This window comes from Chamaea fasciata, unplaced genomic scaffold, assembly GCF_029207755.1.
Source record: "Chamaea fasciata isolate MVZ Bird 193981 ecotype frontalis unplaced genomic scaffold, bChaFas1.0.hap1 SCAF_1, whole genome shotgun sequence".
In the NCBI taxonomy this organism is placed as follows: domain Eukaryota; kingdom Metazoa; phylum Chordata; class Aves; order Passeriformes; family Sylviidae; genus Chamaea; species Chamaea fasciata.
The window spans coordinates 48,358,353-48,379,307 of record NW_027094086.1 but is presented as its reverse complement, the minus strand read 5'-3'; the positions used below and the strand labels follow the sequence as shown (position 1 = coordinate 48,379,307).

General features: G+C 41.3%; 1 protein-coding gene across 2 annotated transcripts; it reads left to right on the top strand.

Moving 5' to 3' along the window:
- Positions 1-846: 846 nt before the first annotated feature.
- Positions 847-19,727, top strand: THOC1 (THO complex subunit 1). 2 transcript variants are annotated; one of them, XM_066182658.1, is made up of 22 exons: positions 847-1,059; positions 2,091-2,164; positions 2,272-2,332; positions 3,248-3,314; positions 4,381-4,499; positions 5,287-5,335; positions 5,844-5,939; positions 6,206-6,288; positions 6,765-6,838; positions 7,438-7,546; positions 8,620-8,751; positions 9,132-9,232; positions 10,501-10,567; positions 10,730-10,780; positions 11,435-11,505; positions 12,363-12,386; positions 12,804-12,899; positions 13,181-13,246; positions 15,218-15,301; positions 15,526-15,673; positions 17,258-17,336; positions 19,273-19,727. In XM_066182658.1, exons 1-22 carry the CDS (start codon positions 1,012-1,014, stop codon positions 19,566-19,568), a joined length of 1,995 nt encoding a protein of 664 aa, XP_066038755.1. In that variant the 5' UTR covers positions 847-1,011; the 3' UTR covers positions 19,569-19,727. The 2 variants fall into 2 exon arrangements, with proteins under 2 accessions (XP_066038755.1, XP_066038761.1); XM_066182664.1 differs by lacking the exon at positions 12,363-12,386 and having other exon boundaries at positions 848-1,059.
- Positions 19,728-20,955: the final 1,228 nt, after the last annotated feature.

Sequence of the window (20,955 nt, the reverse complement as noted above, 5' to 3'; positions counted from 1 at the left end):
CAAACTGAGTCGAGGTGTTTTATTTACTTACAGTCCTGAGCAGAGAAGGGTGCTGTGTGGCCAACCCACAAAACCAGCATACCGACTACCAAAATGTTTTACTATTTATGCATTTTAGCAAACAAATACATTAAGTTCACTGGCTACAAGTTACATAGTTCTCTTATTAATTCGTATTCTATCTTCTGTCGGTTAAATAATTCCCTCACTTCTCATGCTAGTTAGTCTGCATGGTCTGGCCTTCTCCTGAGCCGGTGGTCGCAATCTCCCTGTCAGAATTACCTTCTACCCAGCTCCAGCCGATTTCAGCACAGCTGCTGAGTTGGCTTTGTTAATTCCATTCTCATCTCGGGAGTTCTGCTAAACCTTCTGGTGGCCTGTAAATTCGCAAGTCTTTTGTGTCCACTCTCAGTGGCATCTCCTTCTCCCCAGGCTTTGTTAACCCCCGCGCGTCCGAGATCATTGAAACACGCCACATACTAAACTTTAACAAGGCAATTCTACCGACAAGTAATTTGTCCTTCTGGAACCTGGACATCAAGGAAAGCCCTCATCACCCTCTACAACACCCGAGAGGAGGCTGAGGGCAGCTGGGGGTCGGCCTCTTCTCCCGGGCAACAAGTGACAGGACAAGAGCAGATGGCCTCAAGTTGTGCCAGGGGAGGTTTGGGCTGGGTATCAGGAACGATCGCCTCACTGAAAGGGTTGCCCAACACCGGAACGGGCCGTCCAGGGAAGCGGTGGAGTCACCATCCCTGGAAGCGTTCAAAAAGCGTGCGGATGTGGCCCTTCGGGGACGTTGTTGGGAGGTGGGGCTGGCAGTGCTGGGTTAGCGGTTGGACCCCACGGCCCCCGAGGCGTTTCCCCACCCAAAACCGCTCCACAACTCGGCGCACCCGCCACCGCCCCGCCGCTACAACCGACGGCGCCCGCGCTCCTCCCTCTTCCCGTCGGGAGGGCGGGAGCCATGGCGTCATCGGCGCGCGCGCGCAGCGCTACCCGCCCGGGAACATGTCGCCGCCGCTCTTCAGCCTGCCCGAGGCGCGGCTCCGCTTCACGGTGAGCCTCCCCCGCTTCCCTCCAGCCTTCCCTCCGTTCCTCTAGCCTTCCCTCCGTCCCCGCCGCTCGGACGGGGGCCGGGCTGTGCCTCCGCGGCCCGGCCGGGGCCGCAGCCGGGAGCGGCCCGGGCGCTCCTTCATGGAGCGCGGAGCGCGGCCGAGGTGCGGCGGTGCGGGAGTGAGGGCGGGCTGCACGCCGGCTCGGCCAGGGGGAGCATCAGTCTTCAGCTTAGCGAAAGTTAATGTAAAGACAATGGAAGTGTAGTGTCCCCCGCAGCCAAACGTCCGGGCGTATTGCTCTTGCTGCCTCTGCGCCTCTGCTGAAGGATGCTTTTCCTTTCCCGGAGCCGGGGGCTCCCTGTGTACACAGGCCTCTGGATCCCGGCCTTTGCGACCCAGGTTGTCAGCCAGGATTTGCACAGAAGTGCTCGAGGCACAAGCACTTGATCCATTAGATCGATTTTGTAGCAGGAAATAGTGATTTTTAGACGATCTTCTTAGCAGGAGTCATGTGCTATTCAGCATTTTCATAAACGCAGGACTTGTTTGTAGGTGATAGAAAATTGAGAGGAGCTGTTAATTCCCGTGAAGACAGAGAGGATCTCAGGCACATGATGTGATTCTTGGGGCTGTCCGTGCGGGGCCGGGAGCTGGACTCATTGATCCTTGTGGGTCCGTTCCAACTCAGAATATTCTCTGATCTGTGTCCCAAACCACCATGACCACCTGAAGTTGTGAGTGTGGCATGTGAAACAATGATAGATACAGTGTTGGTCACAAGAGCGTGACACTCTGTGTATCGTTTAGAAATGCTATTTTCACCATGCTGTTAGCTCAGGTTTGATGCTCTGCTAGCTCACATACCTAATTCCCTATGTGCTTGTTATTTGCCCTTCTTGTTCTCTCTGTAAACTAACACATGGTGAGTGGCAGAAAGATTCCTTAGTACTTCTGCCCACCTTCAGAGGAAGGAGGAAGATCCTTTTAGTCTTGTACTGGTGTTGTAGCTTTTCTTTCTTTGTATTTTGGTAGACATCTACCAGAGAGGCTCTGATTAACAAAAGCATCAAGCCGTTGTTGAATGCATTTAACCAAGTTCCTGGAAGGTAAGTAAAGGCCACTTGATTTTTTTTAAAGTGCCTATTTAGATAACTTTTAGTAATCTTGTGCCTGAGGGTTGTTACTAACTAAGGTGGAATGTTTGCATTTGCAGTGAAAATGAGAAGAAGTGTACCTTGGATCAAGCTTTTAGAGTTGTTGTAGAAGAAGAAATAGTAAGTAATTTAAACTGCTCAGGCTTATCTCTTGTTGAACCTCACATTTCTATTACCAGGCTAGTATGTTAATGTAACAGCAACTTACTTTAGTGTAAGAAAACACTTTATTAAAAAACAGGAACTATGTAATGGTGAGGTAATTGAGATTAAATATAAATGATTTGAGGAGATTGGTAGAATCTTGTATTTTACAGACATCACACTATGGTGAGAGCTGTTGTCTGAGCCTTTTCTAGCAGTTCTTTGTAATGCTTATGAAAGTCTGCTACATCTTAAAATTCTAATTCATAAACATGCATTGTTCAATAACTGTACTTTAGGAGTGGGTGGAAAGGGTAGTTTTGGAGTAGATATCAGAAAGAAATTCTTCACTCTGAGGGTGGTGAGGCACTGGAACAAGTTGTCCCAAGATGTTGTAGATGTCCTGTCCCTGGAAGTGATCAAGGTCAGGCTGGATGGGGTTTCAGCAAACCTGGTCTAGTGAAAGGTGTCTCTGCCCATGGCAGGGGGGTTTGAACAATGAGATCTTTTGGCCTCCTCAAATCAAAACTATTTTGTGATTTGTCGCTAATATGTAACAAAGCTGCCTTTTCAGCTGAAAAGCATGATGAAAGAAGTCAAACAATGTATGATCAAATAATATTTGAATGAAGTCTGAATGTGGGATATTGGTTTTCAGAGATAAATCGCTCCCTGTGCTTTTGGGTCTTTAGTGGCTGGAAGCATTCAGGAAAGGTTTCATACCCAATAAAACTTAATACAGTTAACTGATAGATCAAATTTCATAGATTGTTTTGGAATGTTGGATGTCAGTATTTGTTTTAAATATGCCTACTTAGAAACAAGAATTTTAGTTTTGTTAGATACATTATGGTCAGACTAGAGAATTTCAACACTGTTTTCTTTGTTTAGATAAACAAAGCTCCATGTGAGAATCTCCTGGCAATTATTTCCCTTGCTATTAATGGAGTCACAGAAGGTGAGCATCTCTCTTTCAAATCTCTTGGCAGTTTTGGGAACCTTTTAGGGAAATTTTAATCTTGATTTCTGTAAGTCATCTACTTACCTACAGTTACTTTTGGTGATATATGGCTCTTATGCTAGTGCTTAGTGAGCTTGGGTTTGTTTCAGAAGTGAAATTAAGTATAATATAATTAAATTTGGTTATATATGGGACATTTGTGTTGGAATCTTTGTTGTTGTTGTTGTCGTCAGTAAAGAAAGGTGAATGGGTTTGGTTGCAGCATGATTAGCAGCTTCTTTGTCCAGCACCCCTAAATGATTAGAAGTTTCCCATCATAATTTCAGAGAGTAGACCACTGAGGCAGAGAGGTAAAATGACTTGGTAGAGGCAGAAATAACATCTGGATATCTGTGCTCATCTCCTGTCAGTATATGGCTGGTTTTTAGATCCTTGAATCTGTTTCAGTAGCAGATCGTGTCAGAAATCAGTGTGCTGATCTCTTCTGAAGTGGCTTTTGCTCTCTTCCTTTTGTTTATTTGTTCACATTCTTTATTTGTTCAGATTATTCATCAAAATTTGTTTGTTTTAGTAAGTATAGGTCAGCTACATGTATGTTTCGTGGGCTGTAGAATAACAGGGACTGTGCTATGAGGAATGCCAGCACTGCCTACAGAGGATGGGTGGGTGGACTTGGAGCACTGTTTTAGTGGTGCTTGAAAAGGCTCTCAGGCTTCATGGGTGTGTGTAGTGGGACTAAAGGGGGATTTAGAAGTCTGAAAGGGTTCACCTACAGTCTGCAGAAAGATGTGATGTTGTACTGAGACTTTGAGGTCATTAAAACAGTGATTTTTAAAATATTTATGTTAGTGCAAAGCTTTTGCAAATTTCATCTGAGTATGTGTAGAAATAGTTTTAATGAAAGTTCACATTTTAGCCCAGGTTTTCTGTTAGGATTTGTAGGAACTCATAAGAACTTCTTCCTTCTACTATTTTAAATAAAATGTCCCTCAAGTGTAATGCATCTCTTTGTTTTGTATTTCAGTTCAAATTTGTTGAATAAAACATTCCCTGTTCCTCATAGGTATCTGCACTGCATCAACTCCTTTTGTGCTTCTGGGGGATGTTCTGGATTGCCTCCCTTTGGATCAGTGTGACAAAATTTTCACTTTTGTGGAGAAAAATGTTGCTACATGGAAATCCGTAGGTATTTTCGCAAAACGTTACATAGTCTGGCCAAAGCTTTTGTTTACAAGAACCATTTTAATGAACAGAATTTAACTGACTTTGTAGCTGACACGTAAGTGTCAGGAGCTCCAGAGGTAGCGCCTGAAAAGCATTCTGCTGTCTCAGTGTTTTCCTGACCCTGATTTTCTAACTAGAACCTCCTCCCATAGTCATTCAGGCTGGTTTATTTCAGATAGCGTCATGGCCCCTGATATGTTCACAAACTGTTGTTTATTGTTAATTCAAGTACCTACCACTTTCTCCTTCCAGAGCACCAGTATTCAGAGCACTGTAACTCTTTCGTGTGTGCTCTTTGCTTATTTGTATAAATCATTGTCCTGGTTTAGGGCAAATTTGTGAGGAAACTTCCAAAGGGGTCCCTCTAGAAAGCAGATTCAAGCAGTCCCTCCACCTACTGGTTTGGGAAAAGATTTCCTACTAAATTTGTCCTCAATCATACATGGAGTAATAAAGGAAATGAGTGTAAAAATTAGTACATTCCAGTAAAGTGAATGGTGTTCTTACAGTTCATTGTCACACCTGTTTTTTCTTAATGAAGGCTGGATGTAAATGTGTTTTGTGCTTTCTTGGGATTTGTGGGACTTGCCTTTTTGTGAAAACTGCCTGTTACGTAAGGGAAGACTCAAATTTAGAGTTATCTGTAGGAGTGACTCATACTTACTCATATCTTGTGTTTGGTTTAAATGTGCTCAAGAACGTTTTATGGTTTCTTAATATTCTAAATATCTTTGCTCTGTTTCAGAACACATTTTATTCTGCAGGGAAAAATTACTTGCTGCGGATGTGCAATGGTGAGTAGTAGTTTTTCGGGGGGTGGGGGAGTAGTATTAAGGAACTTCCTATCTCAGCAAGTGAAAATTAGTTTAATAATTTGATTTGATTTAAATTCAACAGTGTTCAATAAGTAATAAAGTTAAAAGGTGCATCACTCAACAGATACGTGTTCTTGCTTATTAATGTAAAGGTCATTCAGATCTCAGGGAATTCTCTTCGTCAGTGGAGATCATTATAGAAGAATATCAATCCTCAGCAATGACACAGCCTGTATCCAAGGCTATATTTGAGTAGGATTCATTCAGACTTATTTTTTTATTGGTGTTGGAGGTGTTAGGAGAATTGGCAGAATGCATTTGGAAGAAATAGGTCTGGTCAGAGGGAGTCACTGGCGTTCGGATTTATAAATATGAGCTTCCTTTCATTAGCTCTGTAGGTCATGTAATTAACAAGTCTTGAATTATGTTACATGAGAAATGAAAGGAGGGATAAATACTAATATTCTTTACTTTTTACAATATTTAGACCTCCTAAGAAGATTATCAAAGTCACAAAACACAGTCTTTTGTGGAAGAATTCAGCTGTTCTTGGCTAGGTTATTTCCACTTTCAGAAAAGTCAGGTGAGATTTTTTGCATTTCATCACACTTAACACTGAGACTCAATAAGCTGGACCTTTTAAGTTTATGATGGTTGCAGACCAAATCCAGTTGGACCAAATCACTTTGCACTTGTATCCTAGTTCTTGTGTCTGTCCTTGACGTTGTGACTTTCATTTACTTTGTTTTCAAATGTAAGTTTTGAATGCTCTGAGAATTGAGTATCAGCATTTCATAAACAGATTTAGGAACTTTACATCTTTTAAGAATTACTGTTTGTTTTTCACAGGGCTTAATCTACAGAGTCAGTTTAACCTGGAAAATGTCACTGTTTTCAATACCAATGAACATGAGAGCACCCTGGGACAGAAGGTGAAAATTCCTGGGTCATTTTTTCACTGATTCTGCAATAAATGTATAAGATTGCTTGCACAAAAAGCGTTCGGCACTGTAGGTTTGTCATTTGGTTGTCCCTCTGCCAGACCAAACTGTTGTTTTGGGAATAGGCACGTTACCTGGAACATTAAACTGTGCTCTGAGGGGAAAAAGATGGGTTTGATTATGAGGAATGAGCAGTGTCACTTACTGTGCAAAGTTTTCCCCACAGTCGGCAGAGGACAGAGCTGTCTGTTCAGCTTTTTTCAGGAGAAGTGAGGCTACCATTGCATTAAGGCAGGAATTCGTTGCACATATTGCAGTAATAATATTTCAGAGATTTTTTGAGTTACCAGCTTAAGCTTTCTGATCTAATATGTAATTGAATGTTTACAGTAAACAACACCGTGAGAACTCTGTGCAAACTGTAGTGGCATTTGTATAAATCTTAAGGTTTTTGTTTTCCTATTTAGCACACAGAGGAGAGGGAAGAAGGAATGGATGTGGAAGAAGGTGAAATGGGAGATGATGAAGCACCAACAAGTTGGTGAGCTGACAGAAATTTAAAAGCTGAAGCAAAGCTTTATAAAGTGAAAGGAAAAAAAGCTGTTTGAGAAATACCTTTAAATGCTGGGGTCCAAATTCTCCTCATCTCCTGCCCTCTGAAGATTAGATGTATCTAATCAGTGACAATTCCTGGCAGTCTTAAATTGTTGAAGTTGCCTAGAAGACAGAAATGTATAGATTTGAAAAAGTTGTATACCCTGGCTGAGAATGACTCTGGTTTCGACAGTTTTCCAAATTCCCTTCACAGAACTTGTTGTGATAAGATGTATCCAGAGATTTTGAATATATGCTTAAGGTGGAAAAGCTTTGTTCTCCTTCATGCCACAGATAGTGAAAAAGTCCTAAGATTCCTTTTGTGTACCATTTTTGCTTTTATGGCAAGAAAGTAACAATGGACTGAATGGAAAACTTACAAGGACAAATTCTGAGTTACAGATTTCTCTGTGACAGTTCACTATTGACTCACTAATTTACTTCCAAAATGAATGATATTTTCTGGGCTTGTACATTCCTGACTGAACTTGAGTATAATATATTGCTTTTCAGTATGGTGGTTTTTTCATTTTTTTTTTCCCACAGTTCCATTCCAATAGATTATAACCTGTATAGAAAATTCTGGTCACTTCAAGATTATTTTAGAAATCCTGTGCAGTGCTATGAGAAGGTGTCATGGAAAACATTTCTTAAGGTAATCTGAGTTCATGCTTTCAACAATTCAGCCTAAATAAAGGTCATTGTTTACAGGAGTAGCAATGACTGCATAAGCATGGAACGGTTCAAAGGTTCAGGCCACTGGAAAATGATAGTGCGTGAGGAAATGCATGTTGCTGTTCTTTAAAGTGAGCCTTTTTCAGTGAATGACTATGTTGTGTTGAAATGTACAGTAAACCCCCTAATATATGTCAATATCAGAGATACTTCACGTGTTGGACAGTGCCAGAAGTACCTTTTTTGTGGTTTATCAGCTGCAAAAAGCAGAACTTGTGGGTTTAGGTGGGTTTTTTTACCCCGAGAAGACAGATAGCTCTATATAGTCCTAACTCTTATTTTTGAGTAGTCATATTGATGCCAGTGGGATCCTAAAGATTACTGGTTTCTAACGAAGCAGATCTCTTTGTAGAAGCAATGACTTGTATGTCCCCTTCAGTCAGCTGTTTCAGTTTTGCTTAGTATGAATATTGATGAGGATTTATTGCTAAGGTACTGTTTCTTCACGATTTGTCACTCAGTATTTATTTAATTCAAAGAAGCTTAGGGGGTTTTTTTAATCTTCATTCTCTGTGTTCTGGCAATAGGAGGTGACATCTATTCAGGCATCCTAATATAAATTTAATTAATGACATCTACTAATGGGGTCAAAAAAAGAAAAATACCCACAAAAAACCACCACGGGTGCAGTTCAGAAACTGATCAAGGCCAGACTTAAGTCTTTCAGATGAAATTTTTTAATGTAGCACTATCTTCATGTGAACTTTTTTTCTTCATGATGTCTAAACAACAAAGCACTGTTCACAACCCAAAATGTTGTTTTTCTAAGCATGCTTTAAATATTCTATACAATTAAATGTTCTGACATGATAACGCTTTCACTTCATTTGTGGTATTCAGAGAGGTCCTACACATCAGTAACAAGTGGGTTGTTTCAATGGGCTGATAGCAAATTGACGAATTATTTTACTTGCTTGGCTTTAAGTCTAGTGTAGTTCTTTAACTACAAAGGTTCAGTATTGTTTTCATGTGTTGAATAACTCTGTTTTACAGTACTCAGAAGAAGTTTTGGCTGTTTTCAAAAGTTACAAATTGGACGACACTCAGGCTTCCCGAAAAAAGTTGGAAGAACTAAAAACAGGAGGAGAACATGTATATTTTGCAAAGTTCCTAACTAGTGAAAAGGTAAGTGATTTCCCTTCCAGAATCCCAGGCTGATTGAGGTTGGAGGGAACTTATGTCGGGTTCAGCCTCCCTGCTCAAAACTCTCAGCTCGAGCAGTTGATCAGCACTATGTCCAGTCGAGACTCCACAGTTTCTCTGGGTATCCCATTACACTGCTTGGCCACTTTATTTAGATAGGTTTATTCTATTCCTGTTTCTATTTTATTCTCTATGGGTTGCCTCTCTTAATTAACTACTTGGGGGGCTTCTATTTCTGGAATAAGAGTCTTCAGTAAGGCTGCCATTTGTTTACTGGATTTCATTTCTAATGTGGCTTTTACAAAGATAAGTTAAAAGAGAATAAATATTTAAAGATCTGTTGCTTTTTTGTTGTTGTTTAGCTGATGGATTTACAGCTGAGTGACAGTAACTTCCGTCGTCACATCTTGTTGCAGTACCTAATACTATTTCAGTATCTAAAGGGACAAGTCAAATTTAAAAGGTAATGTGAAAATATTTTGTGTTTGGGGATGGGGAACTAGGAACTTGGAGGTAAACCAAAGTATTTTAAAATAGTTTGCCTACTTAGTCTGAGGTTGTGGAACTTGGAGCCTTGGATTGGTAAATACAGGGTGTGACTGGAGTTATTTTACAGCAGGAAAGCAGCCATCATCTCATTAATTTCTCTGTTCCTCTGCCTGATTCTTCACCTTCCCATGCTCTAGTGTTCACTGGACTTACTCAAACTTGTAAGTTTATACAGGCAAAAACCCAATCTGCTCATTTTTGCAGAGTAAATTTTCTGCTAAGTTGGTGAGCTGTGGGGTCTCAGGGAAGTGGAGGCCATTAAAACTTGTTTACAGTGAGTGCCAGCCATGAGAGGGAAGGAGACTCTCCTTGGCAGCACCAAGTTGTTAGACCAGTCCAAGGTACTTGTGTGTGGCATCATTCTGAATCTGTGCTGACTCTACAATGTGACATTGGTTGCTGATTTGTTTCTTCTTAGTGTACTGCAGAACTCTGTATAAAATGGCAAGAAATAACAATGGTGATTGTTGCTTTTATAAATCAATGGGATAGAACCAAACCCCATCTGTTCCTAGTCTCTAACGTTATTCTGAAGAAAATCCCATCTCTGTTCGTTTCCTGTGCCCTGGGCCATATGTGCACATAATAATTAACATCCTTAGCAAGGCAGCTGTCTCCCACCTGCTATATATTGCTTTTTATAAACAGCGCTCAAAGAACTTTGTAAACGAGGTTAGGATCATTATCCTAATTCTACGGATTATTTATCACAGCAGTCTAGTGGCTGAGAAGGAATGGAATTCGGGTGTTCTGAATGCCAGTTCACTCCTTTTGAGGTGACAGTCATTTCAATGTCAGTGCATTAAAGTGTTCATTATAAACAGTCACTTAGTGGTGGTCAGGGATGGCATGAGATACAAATGGCGTAGTATAACACTTGGTGAATGTTTTTGAGATAAATCTTTTCATTGTGCCCATCTGCTGTGTTTTGGGTCCAACATCAAGGTGTGATCTTGAATCATTCAAATGGGCTTCCTATTGGGTCAGTCCACACTTAGAAAGTGTAGTTCCCAAGCACTTCTAATTAATTCCACAAACTAATAAATGGTCAGTCCCTGGGACCAGAGCAGATCACATTCAAAGCACTTTCCTCAGATCCCCTCTAACACCCCTCAGAAGGTCTGTAGTGTAAATTATGTGTCCTCAGCACACCTTCTGATGTGTTTTGTTTTTCAATTCCAGTTCAAACTATGTTCTAACAGATGAACAGTCTCTTTGGATTGAAGATACTACAAAAGCAGTCTACCAGGTTGGTACAGTAACCACTTGCATATTACATGGAAGAATATTAAGCATGTAATATTGTATCAACCACATTTGAAGCAGTAACCACCATTTTCTCTGGAGTTTTTTTTCTTCATATTCTGCTACAGATATAATGCGAAAAGTTCACCTTTTCTCCCATTCATAGCTTCTTTCAGAAAATCCTCCAGATGGGGAAAGATTCTCAAAAATGGTAGAGGTGAGTATTTTTGATGCCTGCCTGAACAAAGTCTGTATAGCACATAAAAAAGCAGTTTCAGCTTAAACTAGCTTTTGGAACACAGCTATTCTATCTGAGAGAGCTTTCACCTCATCTCACTAAAAAAAAAAGTCTTCTAGTATCTTTTTATTTTGAAGTCATATTTTATCCCATGTTTTTATTAATACTCTTTTCTTCTTTCTTCTGGGGAGAAATGGAAATAAGCCTGTATGTGCATGATTGCGTACAGGCCAATAGATTATTGGCAAGCAAAAAATATTTAAAAGTTTTTGCAGATAGGAGTCCTGTGCCCAATGACATGGAAATAAAATACTAGTGAAAATTATTAAAAACCCAAGAAGTTGTCTTTTTGCTTTCCTTTTTTCCTTTACTTTGACTGCCATCTATTTTCTCATTTAGACCAGGGGAAATAAAGCCTTTTCCACAAATTTTGAAGAGAAGGGGTTACACTATTTTTGAGTAAATTAAACCAGTTGCTCAAGATTATACTGAGATCTTCAAGATAGTGACTGAAACACACAACCTAGAGCAAAGTTTTCCTGTTAATTTTAATAGCTCAGTTTAAAATTTTAGGGTCAGCTCTGAAAGTGTTTATGACCTTAATAATGTGCAATACTTTCTGTTTTTCTACAGCATATATTAAATACTGAAGAAAACTGGAACTCATGGAAAAATGAGGGCTGCCCAAGCTTTGTGAAAGAAAGGTAACTGTGTTATGAAATAGAAGCTTTCTGCTACTTGTTTGAAATGGTGATTGCACTTCAGAATATGGTACTGCCCATGGTGCATAGGAGCATTAACCACTCACACTACTTGGAGATCTGTACAGTTGCCTGTCCCTTCAGTGAGTGCAGAAGACTCTTAGATTTCTACCAAAAGTCTTGCAGTGTGTCGGGGAAGAGGTGGTTATGAGTGTATGGGCTCTCAGGAGAGCATTCCTCATTGTCTTGTGGTACTGAGGATCCAGTGGTCCAGGGGACTGGGGCAGGTTTTGTCCCCTCCTGCTTTCAGCAGACCCTAGGTTGAAGTGCTCAGTGCCTGACTTTCCTGTGTATCCCTTTGGATTGCCTGTAATGCAGCCTTTGGCATTACCAGTTTGGCAGGGCAGAGTACCTGGAGTTTGTGCAACAGTTCTCTTACGCAATTTATTTATTAGCTTGCCACTTGATGGTGATCACTTACCTTAAGGGAAATGGCAATTAGATGGCTTTCACCACTGAAAGTTTCCTGTGTTATTAGTTACTAACTAGTGGGAAAACTTGAACTTTGATTCCATGTGTTTACCTGACTATCTTGAGGGGATGACCAAACATTTGTCTTCCACCCTTCTTCACTGTACACACAGACTGTGGCCTCTTTATGGTGAGGAGTATCTGGGTCATTATCTCTTTGGAGATCTCATTTTACTGGAGAGATGAGGTGCAGCCACCTCTTCATGACTTAAGCTGTTTGCAAAATAAAGGGAACGGGGTTGTTAGAAGAGAGAAATTGCTGTTGCAGGGGGATTGTGGGCAAGTAAAGTTATGAAATTTGACTTTTACAAATATTCTGTCTCCTTTAGATCTCATCCAGAGTTTCAGCTTGGGTAGGTCTTGCCGTAACCTCAGTGCTCTGGGGTCTCCATTCTCTGATCCCGTGAAATCAGGTGCAGCTGGGGAAAGAGACCTTGCTGTCATAGAGCAGATGATCCCAGCAGCAGGGTAGCTAATGTGCTGCTGGCACAAATGTGATTTGCTTCCTTCTCTTTATTGGGACTCTGGTAGACCTTAACATTTTCGAGTGAACTAATTTTGGTGTCTGGCAGTATCCTTTCCTTATCTCTACTTTGCCTCTTCCCCACTGCCTCCTTCCACTCTTAGACTGCCTGTTCTTCAGTCCTTTCATTATGATTTAACTTGGGACCATCTCAAGGTGAAAGGTGAAGGTGCAATAGCATTTTTTTTTTCTTGAGATATTACTGGTTTGATACTAAAGATCATCTTTTTTTTTTTTTTTTCTTTAGACCTCCTGATTCTAAGCCAATGAGGCCTGTGAGGAAGAGGCCAGCTCCAGAGGACTTCTTAGGAAAAGGATCAAACAAAAAAATCCTTATGGGGAAGTATGTTGGGTTCTCTTTCCTTTAGAGAATTTCTGGATTTGGGTTGGTTATTTGGTTTGGGGGGTTTTGTGGTTGGGGCTTTTTTCCCCCACTGTTTTTTCTATATAACAATTTTCAAGCATCCTTACTTTGGAACTACCAAGGGATACATCATTCTTTTAAAACTTGCAGTAGGCTTTCTTTCCTTATAACCATTTTTTACAGGTCTCTTTAAAACAGTCCATAAGTGTGGAATGGTAGAATGATGAGCATAAACAATGTGTTTATGCTTTGCTTTTCAGTGAGGAACTGACCCGCCTTTGGAATTTATGTCCTGATAACATGGAAGCCTGTAAATCTGAGAGTAGGTAGGTAAAAAATGGGTGTGTCGTTGTCTAAAGCTAACTAATTAGCACTCTAATTAGGGAGTTACAAAATTGGCATAAGGAAGGTGTACAAGATGGTCTGAGGAGCTGTGTGTTTCACACCTTCTTGAGAGAAGGTGGTTGTATGAATCTTTGCCTTCAAATCTCCTTACAGTTTTCCTCACTTCTTCAAGTGTTTATGCTGTCAGTAATTTTCATTACTTAATAAAGTAAAATCTAAGCTGAAAACCAGATGAAAACTCCCCTTCTGTAGAGCATGATTGTATAATTAATTACCTTATATAATGAAGGAAGATTGCCTAGTCTGGCTCTGATGAAGTTAGCATGCTACTTGTTTATTATTTTTGAGCCGGCCTGTGCTTTAAACAAAGCTAGATAAGAGGAAATTGGCTATCAGGCATTGTTCCAGCACATACCAGGTCTGCTTGTGGGGCAGATACAGAAAAATGCAATTATGGGTTGTCCCTTACGCTTGCACGATTGTAGGAAATACTGAAAACATACTCTGCTACACAACTTTCTTTGTTACAGATACCAAAGTCTCTTTTACTGTGCAGACATCATAGAGAGTAAGAAAAGTTGGAGAAGGAATGGGACAGTTCCCAGAGAGAACTCTGCTAGTAGTGGCTGTAAAGTCTGGTTGACTGGGAAGAGGTGCTAGCTGTGCAGATATCCTGAGTGGAGGAATTGCTTTTCTAGAGGTTCAGAGCTTTGCAGAGGAAATGCCCTCCTTTCTTGTGAGGCTGGGATGTACAGGAAGGCCTTTGACAGGATACTTGCCTTTACTTGGCCAAGGGATGAAGGTGGAATTTTGTTTGGGACCAAAGCTTTTGGTTCCCTGTGTGATTGTATTGTGCTGCAATGTCTTTAAATAAAAATAAATAAATAAAGCCCTTAACAAATGGAGATAAACAAGGAAAATGCATGCCATGGTAAACAGGAAATAGGAGCCCAAACAGTAAATGGATCCCATGGCATCTGGATTCAGTTCCAAGTTTTTATTATGGCCATTGTGACTGTGCATGGTCAAGTGAGTGCAGCTTTTTGCTTTGATTCTTCACATCTCCACTCAAATGGGGTAATACTTGCTTAGCTGTCCCCTTTTTAGATGATTGTTCTGGGGGTAATATGGCAGGAGTCAGGTGGGTTTTCAAGGTTCTGGCTTTGGTTCCAGTAGTCCATGATGATGCACGGGGCACTGCTGCCCTGGGCAAAATGCCTTTTTCAAAACAAAATTGAAGTGAATTTACAGACCAGTGTGCTTCACCTCTGCTCCAGCCCTTTACTAAACTCCCCTTGCAGAAGCAGGTGTGTCTCTGCCAGCATTAGGTAGGAGAAATACAGATCATTACGAGCTTGCTTTGCACCACTGGGAGTCTTGGCTCTCAGTAACCTACAGCTCTTGTGCAATATCTGTTTCTTGGGTAGAGTCTTCTCAGCAGCAAACCGTCTGATGGTGTGAAATTTCATTTCTGTTCTGTTTTTAGGTCAGGCTTCCTTTTGTGCTGCTTTGAGTACCTGTCAGAGCCAGCCACAAGCAGTTCTGAGAGCAGATGGAACTGAGGTGGGGGGTGGCAGGGTGACAGCCACGTTTTGCTGATGCTGCCAAGCGGCACAAAAATGGCAACCATTTTAGACTCCTGAAATGCTAATGCTGTTGACAGATGTTGATGTCACCTCTTGCTATGGCAGGAGGTTTCAATGTATGTAATAGGCAGTGCTAGCAACTGCTGGCACACTAGTGGCTATGCAGTAAATAATTTTATAGCAACATGTATCAAACAGTTTCTTTGCTTATTTAAAGTTGTTAAATTTGAGTGGGTTGGTTTGGGGTTTGTTTTTTTTTCTCTTCAGTGGATGAGCCTGAGATGTGTCTGAAGGAACAAAGATTATCTGTTTTAGAAAAGTTTGTGAAGCATGTTAAGCTCCTTATTTGATATTTTTTTTTTTTAGGGAATATATGCCAACACTGGAGGAATTTTTTGAGGAAGCTATTGAACAAGCAGACCCTGAAAACATGGTTGAAAATAAGTATAAGTATGTCCATCTCCACTGTGTTTCACTTGATTTTAATTTCTTTCATGTTTGGATTGTTAAAAGGAAACAGACTGTTCTCAGCATTACTAGTATCTGTGTAGGACTCCAGAAATGTACTAAAGCTGTTTAAATTTGGACAGAATTATGTTACTAAATGTCTCAAATCTTTCTCTGTGTTTTTATAGATACCAGACTTTACTAGTCAAGTTTGTGCTTTATTGTAGGGCTGTGAACAATTCTAACTATGGTTGGAGAGCACTGAGACTTCTGGCACGCAGAAGTCCCCACTTCTTCCAGCCAACAAACCAACAATTCAAGAGTTTACCTGAATATCTGGAAAACATGGTAATCAAATTAGCCAAGGAGCTGCCTGTAAGTAATATTATCCTATAATAATAAATGCTGAATTCGTTCACTTTCTGCTTGTTCTTCTGCAGTCCATTTGGCACATGGGGACAGAGAGGGAGAAAAAAAAAGCCAGAAAAAACGTTTGTACACTAAAGTAAAAATTACGAATAAAATTAGTCTAATTTCTGAAGATCCCAGTAACAATAAACTAAGTGACATTGATTAACCTAGTAACTGTTGAGCCCTGTCTTGTACTCTGAAAAAAAGAAAAAAAAAACAAAAAAAAAAAAACCCAAAACAGCTGTGGAAATCCTGTTGGTAGGCAGGAGTTTATATATACATACATATATATATATATACACACACATATATATATATATAAAAATTTTTTTTAATATTTATTTATATATATATATGTATCTGTGTGTGAATATCTACACATATATATTAACCCAGCTGCTTGGGTTCCATGTTGCAGGGCAGACCAGTTTTATGGAGGGTATAAGCCAGAATCATGGCTTGTGGACATACTGGGGTGGCAGGAAAAGAGGCAGCGTATGCAGCTGAAGGTGCTGTGCTAAGTGTTACCAGAGCTTTACAGCAAGGTTTGGTTTGCCGGAGTTCTTCTGTCAGCTCCCTGACTTCTAAAATATGCACAACAAGAATAAACCTTGTGGAGCTGTAAAATTAAGGCCTTAACCATTTGCTTGGTCAACAGTACAAATTTGAGTCCAGGGAGGGGCCTTTCAGATGGTTTTATGCACAGTGATGAGGGAGGCTGCCAGTGAGGAAGGGGCACTTTCTACACCTCGGAATTAGCACACAAGCCAGCAACATCTTGCAGTCACAAACCCCTGCTTCTCTACTGAGACCTTCCTTCTGTGTAATGGGAGGTCTAAAGGTTGGATTTTAATATATGGCTGTTTTATTTGTCCAGCCATCAGAGTTAACTGTATGCAAATAGCAAGTTTAGAAAAAATGTGGGGATTTTAATTTGTTGAATATATTAATGTATGGCTGTATGCAATATTCCTGATTGTACTACTGTCATGTGCCAAATGCAAGAAACATGACGTGCAAGAAACAACTATGTACCTAGGGCCTGTGGCTGAAATGTAGAAAAAGATGAAACCTTTTGGCTGATCAGTAGCTGAAAGAGGGAGTGAAAAGTTTGTTGTTTGTATATTTGTTTGCCACCTTCCAGAAGTCTGAAAGTACATATTCTTTGGGAAATTCCCAGGTGTGGAATAAAATTAGTGAATAACGATAATAATGTTTTTTTAAAAAAGATCTTCATCAGTAGTGGTCTTAAATTTGGTTGGCTGGGGGTTTTTTTAAGCAAGTGATAAATCTCACTATAGAGTGCTTAGTTATTTTTACTATGAAAAGGCAAAACCCTGTGAAGTCAGTGGATGCTTTTATGAGGTTTTTTTAGTTAGTAATATTAGAACTTACTGGTGTTTAGGAGACTCTGGGGGATTTGTAATTCTCATATGGGATCGTGTCAGGCTGTCCATTCTAACACACATTGCAGAGACAAGCACAGAGCTGCAGAATTTCTCTTTGAACACAAAATTCATCCAGTGATGTTTAATTCTTTCATTGTAGCCTCCTTCTGAAGAAATAAAAACAGGTGAAGATGAAGATGAGGAAGATAATGATGCTTTATTAAAGGAAAACAACGAAAGTAAGATTTGCATATTCTCAGTCTTTTCAGTTTTTCTCTTGATGTGTATTGCAGAATCTGTGTTTTAACATCTTTTCCACTGAGGGCCATCAGTCCTGCTTACCCCAGTGCATTCACACCAAAAAGCACAGCTTTTTCGGGACACAGGGTACCAGGAGCAGCCTCCCAGTGTCCTGGCCTGCAGTGCTGAAAGCATCCAACCTGTTGGATTAGCACTTTCATTAGGAAGCCTCTTACACCTTTCCTCTGCGGTACATGTTGCCAGCATCACTGGGTATTCATGGCTGAAATGTCAGCCGTGTAAAAGCCTGTGTGAGTGCTCCTCACCCACTTCCCTGTTCTCTCTGCCCTTTAAGCACTGGGGTAAGCACTTTCCCCTAGCCCTTCTCAGGGTGGTAGTTGTGGGACTTTCAAATATGGATATATTCCATCTCTGAAATCTTTACTTCCTCTTCATTTGAAATACCTTAAAGGCAAAAGGTTCTCTGGGAGAAGAGCAACCTTCCTGACAAACATAATCTCACTCATTTTTCTCCACAATCCACTCCTGTTTATCTCTTGGCTTTAATCCTGGCATGTCTTGCTCCTAGGTATCCTTCCCCATCTCCTTTGTCTGTGAATCTGCCCTGTTCCTTCCTCATTCATGCTTTCGTCTCACAGCACCTTCTCCCTTGTGTGTTGCAACCCTGTGTGCCAGCTCCTGGATCCAGCATGGGCATGGAAGCCAAACACTGGGTGCCTCTGGCAGCTTGGTTGCCAGCTTTTTTCTGTCAGTGGAAAGCCACCTGTGAGCCTCTGTAAATCTCTCTCATGTTGCCCTTTCCCATCCAGCATGTGACCTTCACAGTCTCTTTTCCAATAGTAGAGAAGTTCTTTTCAGCTTGATGTTAATTCACACAGCCTTTGTGATGTTACTGTGTGGGATTTACGTCTTTCTTTAAATCTTAAAGCAATGATGGCTGAGACATAAGGGAAGTGATCTGGAGGCTTTTATTGTTTTCTTGTTCTGCATCTTTTGTCCTTTCCACTTGATGTGACTTTAGTTCAGGTAAATGAGTGTGACTGATAAGCACTGGAGAGACTTCAAACTTTTATTCCATGCCAACTGTCTCCTCAGGTGGCAGGGGAAGAGACTAATTTTTAATAAGAGATTAATTTTTAATAAGATATCTGTATTTCATTAAAAAATAGGAATATGATGAATTTCTCTACGTAATTCAGTCTTTAGTGTTTCTTTCTTTAAAATTGTGAAATAAGCATGGGGGGTAAGCCATAGATTGTAGACCATGATAAGCTATGAACGTGCAAATCCATCTGTAATCACTACAGCACTTGGCTTCTCAGCAGAGGCCAGTGTTCCATGATTTTTACGTCAATGCCAGAATGACAGAAAACTACTTAAACACTGACTACACAGGAAATTTACTGTCACAGTCCTATTGCCAATAGGAACATGAGAAAAAAGGAATGAAGGTGCATTTGTTTCGTTGGTTCTTTTTAACCTGGGTTGACCTTGAGTAAGGTGGCTAAAAAATTCCAAAAACTTCCAAATTCCCAAATGTTAAAGATCACTTTATATTTTGATATGATAATTGACTAGTGTTGAAAACTGTAGTCTGCCTGTCAAAACCCTTGGTTTCATTTGGAGGAGGCAGTTCTGATGTATCTAAGACTTTAGCACTTCTCTCTCAATATAATAGGAGATAACATAGAAAGCAAGATTTTCCTTATTATGGGTTGCTCTTGAAACCCAGGTAAACACATGTAAAAATCTGCTCTCGTAGCTCGAGTAGGTTTGAAAAGCTCCGGGAAAGGCATAAGTCAGTCTGTCAGTAAATAAACAGAAGAATTAAAATGAGGCAGATAAGGGCAGATTGATTTGCAGTGTCTGGAGATGTTCCCTGTGTCTCACTGGTTCCTTCTCTGTTTCCCCCAGGCCCAGAGGTGCAGCGGGACAAAGCCATGACGGGCGAGCAGATCGAGTCCTTCGCCAACAGGCTGGGGGAGCAGTGGAAGGCCTTGGCCCCCTACCTGGAGATGAAGGAATCTGACATCCGTCAGATCGAGCTGGACAGCGAGGACGTGAAGATGAGAGCCAAGCAGCTGTTGGTGGCCTGGCAGGACCAGGAGGGCGCCCACGCCACCCCCGAGAACCTGATCCTGGCGCTGACCAAGGCCGGGCTCGGGGACCTGGCCGAGAGCCTCACCAACGACACCGAGGGCAGCAGCTAACTCGCCTCAGATGCCGACTGACTGACTTGGGGAGTGGGAGTGTTGGGAATTGTGACTCTTCTGGTGCTTGCCATTGATAATTGTTACTTTTGTCTCTAGGTAACGGATTTTTGATAGGTATTTCATGTTCCGTAAATGATATAAAGCTTTTTAATAATACTGTTGGATTGTCTGAATTGTCTGAGAAAAGGTTTAGTCACCCTGGCCTGGCATTAGGAACTTCATCTTTGGTGGTAGAACATAAAGGAAAGGATGCAGAGTCCTGGCAGCTTTTGGGGCAGGCTGTGGGACGTTTTGGCACCAGCAGAACTCGCCTTGCTCCTGCTGGACAGAGAATTGGCAAGCTCGTTCCTGACAGCAGGGAAGGACTGTGTGTGAAGGACTTCAGAATCACCCTTTGGGGTGATGGGAGCTGGGGACTGTCAAAATCCGCCTGGTAGAGGTAAAATGAGAGGGTTGTGATGGCGCTCCAAGGCACAGCACTGACTTCCAGGGAAGAAGCGCTGTCCTGCTCTCCCACTGAGGCACTGGTTCAGTCAGTGATCATGGACTTTCCAGTCTGGTTTTATTAGTGATTGTTTTTAGTTAGTCATTGTTTGGCTATGTAGTAATGCCCCTGAGTCCTGGTAAACAAAATTTTTTGTCACAGGTTACTGTGGAGATTTTAAGGCCATTGTTGTCTGTAGATTGGTACAAGCTGTTTTCCCTCAAAATGTGAGATTTTTGCGGTGTTCAGTGGCAGCTGGCTACACCTTGTTCTGTGGCTAGTTTGTGTAGTGTTTCGGTCATTCAGCAAGATCTCTCTACTGGGTCAGTGTTTGGAAGATAACTTCCACTGAACTCTTCTCTGTATTTCTTCAGCTGTTCACTCATAGCTGTGAATTTCCAGCATGATTAGCTACCACCTCAAAGGAGAGTTCCTGGCCTGCAGAGCCACTGATAAGAGTTTTGTGCCTGCTGCCCCACTTTGGACTTAAATGTGATTTGAGTATTTGAGAATTTGATTAGGGTGCTTCACAGAAGGTTGGTAGGGGCAGAGATACAGGAAAATTACTGGAAATAATAGCCCAGGTCTTAGCTCCTGCTGCAGGTAGGGGTTGGTAGAAGGTAGGAACTTTTAACAGTTTCAACTGATTAAGGGACTTGAGCATATTGTGAGTGGAGGTGTGCAGGTGTGACTGACAGCTTCAGTGCTGGGAAAGCTGAGGATGACAGTGGGAGGATGTAGTTCCACAAAGCAGGCACAGGCTCCATCCCTCCTTCCCCTGTAACAGGATGCAGAACAAGAATTTAACCCTGGAGGAGCCTGTAGTGCTTCTGTGGGGCCTGCAGGAACAGAGCCAGTACTGTCAGAGAGGGCTTTCTTAAAGAGCAGAACTCGCCTTTA